The sequence below is a fragment of the Onychostruthus taczanowskii genome, unplaced genomic scaffold (genome assembly GCF_017590055.1).
Source record: "Onychostruthus taczanowskii isolate IOZ18803 unplaced genomic scaffold, ASM1759005v1 scaffold1278, whole genome shotgun sequence".
NCBI lineage: Eukaryota > Metazoa > Chordata > Aves > Passeriformes > Passeridae > Onychostruthus > Onychostruthus taczanowskii.
This window is the reverse complement of record NW_024498438.1, coordinates 1-2422: the sequence shown is the minus strand read 5'-3', so window position 1 is coordinate 2422 and position 2422 is coordinate 1. Positions and strand designations below refer to the sequence as shown.

The following is a 2422-nucleotide window of genomic DNA, read 5'->3' as shown; positions in this document are numbered from 1 at the left end:
CCCGCCCCCATCTCGTTAATGAACCGCATTAATTGCGAATAAATTAATTAATTAACTGCGAACGGACGAACCAGCACGTGGTGGTCCCGTCACCGCCGGCCATGCCCCCCCCGGCCACGCCCCGGCGCCGGCAAATCTAAGAGGCTCCTCCTCCTATTCCTCCTCTTCCTCCTCCTCCTCCTCCGCGGCCTTCATCCATCCCATCATCCCCCGCCGGCCACGCCCACTCCTGGGGGGGGAGGGGTGAGTTGGGTTGGGTTGGGTTGGGTTGGATGTGTTGAGTTGGGTTGGGTTGGGTTGGGTTGGGTTGGATTGAGTTGGGTTGGGTTTAGGTTTTTTAGTATGGGTTGTGTTGAGTTTAGTTGGGTTGCGTTGGTTGATTTAGGTTAGGTTGGGTTGGGTTAGGTTGGTTTAAGTTGAGTTGGGTTGGTTTAGGTTGAATTGGGTTTATTGGGTTGGGTTGGGTTCATTTGGGTTGCGTTGGTTGGGTTGGGTTGAGTCAGTTTAGGTTGGTTTAGGTTGGGTTGGTTCAGGTTGGTTCCGTTGGGTTTGAGTTGGGTTGGGTTGGGTTGTGTTGAGTTGGGTTGAGTTGGTTTAGGTTGGGTTGGTTTATGTTGGCATGGTTTAGGTTGATTGGGTTCAGTTGGGTTGGGTTGGTTTAGGTTGGTTTAGTTTGGTTTAGATTGGTTCCATTGGGTTGGATTGGGTTGGGTTCAGTTGAGTTGGTTTAGGTTGATTTGGTTCGGTTGGGTTGGGTTCAGTTGGGTCCGGTTGGGTTGGGTTGGGCTGGTTTAGGTTGGGCTCGGCGCCGGCGCGATCTGCCGCCGGATGCCGTCGCGGCGTGCGTGGAAATCGGCGATCTCGGCCACGATGGCCGCCTTGATCTCCTCCTTGGTGAGCGCCTGCCGGTCGAATGCGAAGTCGAACGCCGGCACGCACTCGGGCTCGTCCTCGGGGTCGTGGTATTTAGCCAAGAACGGGTGCCGCAGTGCCTCGGCCACGCCCACCCTCTCCCGCGGGTCGAAACGCAACATCCTCCCCAGCAGCGCCAACGCCGCCGGCTCGGCGTCGCCGAAAAGGCTCTCCCACGGCACCGGCGGGCGCGGCGGCAAGCTCTGCATGTAGGCGCGGACGCGCTCGGCGCCGATGGCCGCCATGACGCCGGGCGGCGGCGTGCCCAGCACGGCCATGATCAGCTGCAGCTGGTGGACGTAATTCCTGCCGGGGAAGAGCTGGCGGCGCCCCAGCATCTCGGCGAAGATGCAGCCCACCGACCACATGTCGATGGCGCGCGTGTAGCGGTGCAGCGAGAGCAGCAGCTCCGGCGCGCGGTACCAGCGCGTGGCGACGTACTCGGTGAGGAAGGCCTTGGCGTGGCGCGGGTCGGCGCCCAGGCCGCGCGCCATGCCGAAGTCGCCGATCTTGAGCTCGCAGTTCTCGTTGACCAGGAGGTTGGAGGGTTTGAGGTCGCGGTGGAGGACGTTGGCGGAGTGGATGTACTTGAGGCCGCGCAGGAGTTGGTAGAGGAAGTAGCGGACGTGCTCCAAGGTCAGCGGTTGGGAGGAGTGGATGATCTGGTGGAGGTCGCTCTCCATCAGGTCCAGCACGACGTAGCTGAGGGGGGAGGGGCGGACGTTGACTGAAGCGGAAGGCGGCGCGGCTCGGCGCGGCTCAACCAACCCAACTCAAGCCAACTCAACGCAATTCAGCCCAACTCAACTCAACTCAACTCAATGTAATTTAATCAACCCGACTCAACCAAACTCAACATGACTCAACTGAACTCAACCAACACAACTCAACTCAACTCAACCCAACTCAACTCAATGTAATTTAATTCAATCAACCCAACTCAACCCAACCCAACCCAACTCAACAAACCCAACCCAACTCAACCCAACACAACCCAATCCAACTCAACAAACCCAATGCAACTCAACCCTCACCTGGAAGGGACCCAAAATCGCCTAAAATGGAGCCAAAATCACCTAAAAGAGACTCAAAATCACCTGGAAGGGACTCAAAATTGCCAGAAATGGACCTAAAATCCCCTAAAATGGACCCAAAATCACCTAAAGTGGACCCAAAATCGCCTGAAATGGACCCAAAATCGCCTAAAATGGAGCCAAAATCACCAGAAATGGAACAAAATCACCTTAAAAAGACCCAAAATCCCCAGTAATGAACCCAAAATCATCTTAAAGGGACACGAGTCCAACGTAAAGGGACCCAAAAATCACAAGAAACGGACCAGAAGTTATCCTGACATGGACACAAAATCGCCTGAAATGGACCCAAAATCACCAGAAATGGACCCAAAATGACCAGAAATTGACCAAAATTGGTTAAAATTGACCCAAAATCACCCGGGGAGGTCCCAATCCCCTTAAAGGGGCCAAAATCACCAGAAATTGACCAAAAT

The 2422-nt window shown here is 55.4% G+C and overlaps 1 protein-coding gene across 1 annotated transcript in view; it reads right to left on the bottom strand.

Annotated features, from left to right (window-relative positions):
• MAPK7 (mitogen-activated protein kinase 7) overlaps positions 1-1679 on the bottom strand; it is a 2710-nt gene extending 1031 nt beyond the window's left edge. The window contains exon 1 of the mRNA XM_041396271.1: positions 803-1679. Coding sequence (XP_041252205.1) covers positions 803-1595 — 793 coding nt within the window. The 5' untranslated portion in view covers positions 1596-1679. The remainder of the gene's footprint in view (positions 1-802) is intronic.
• Positions 1680-2422: the final 743 nt, after the last annotated feature.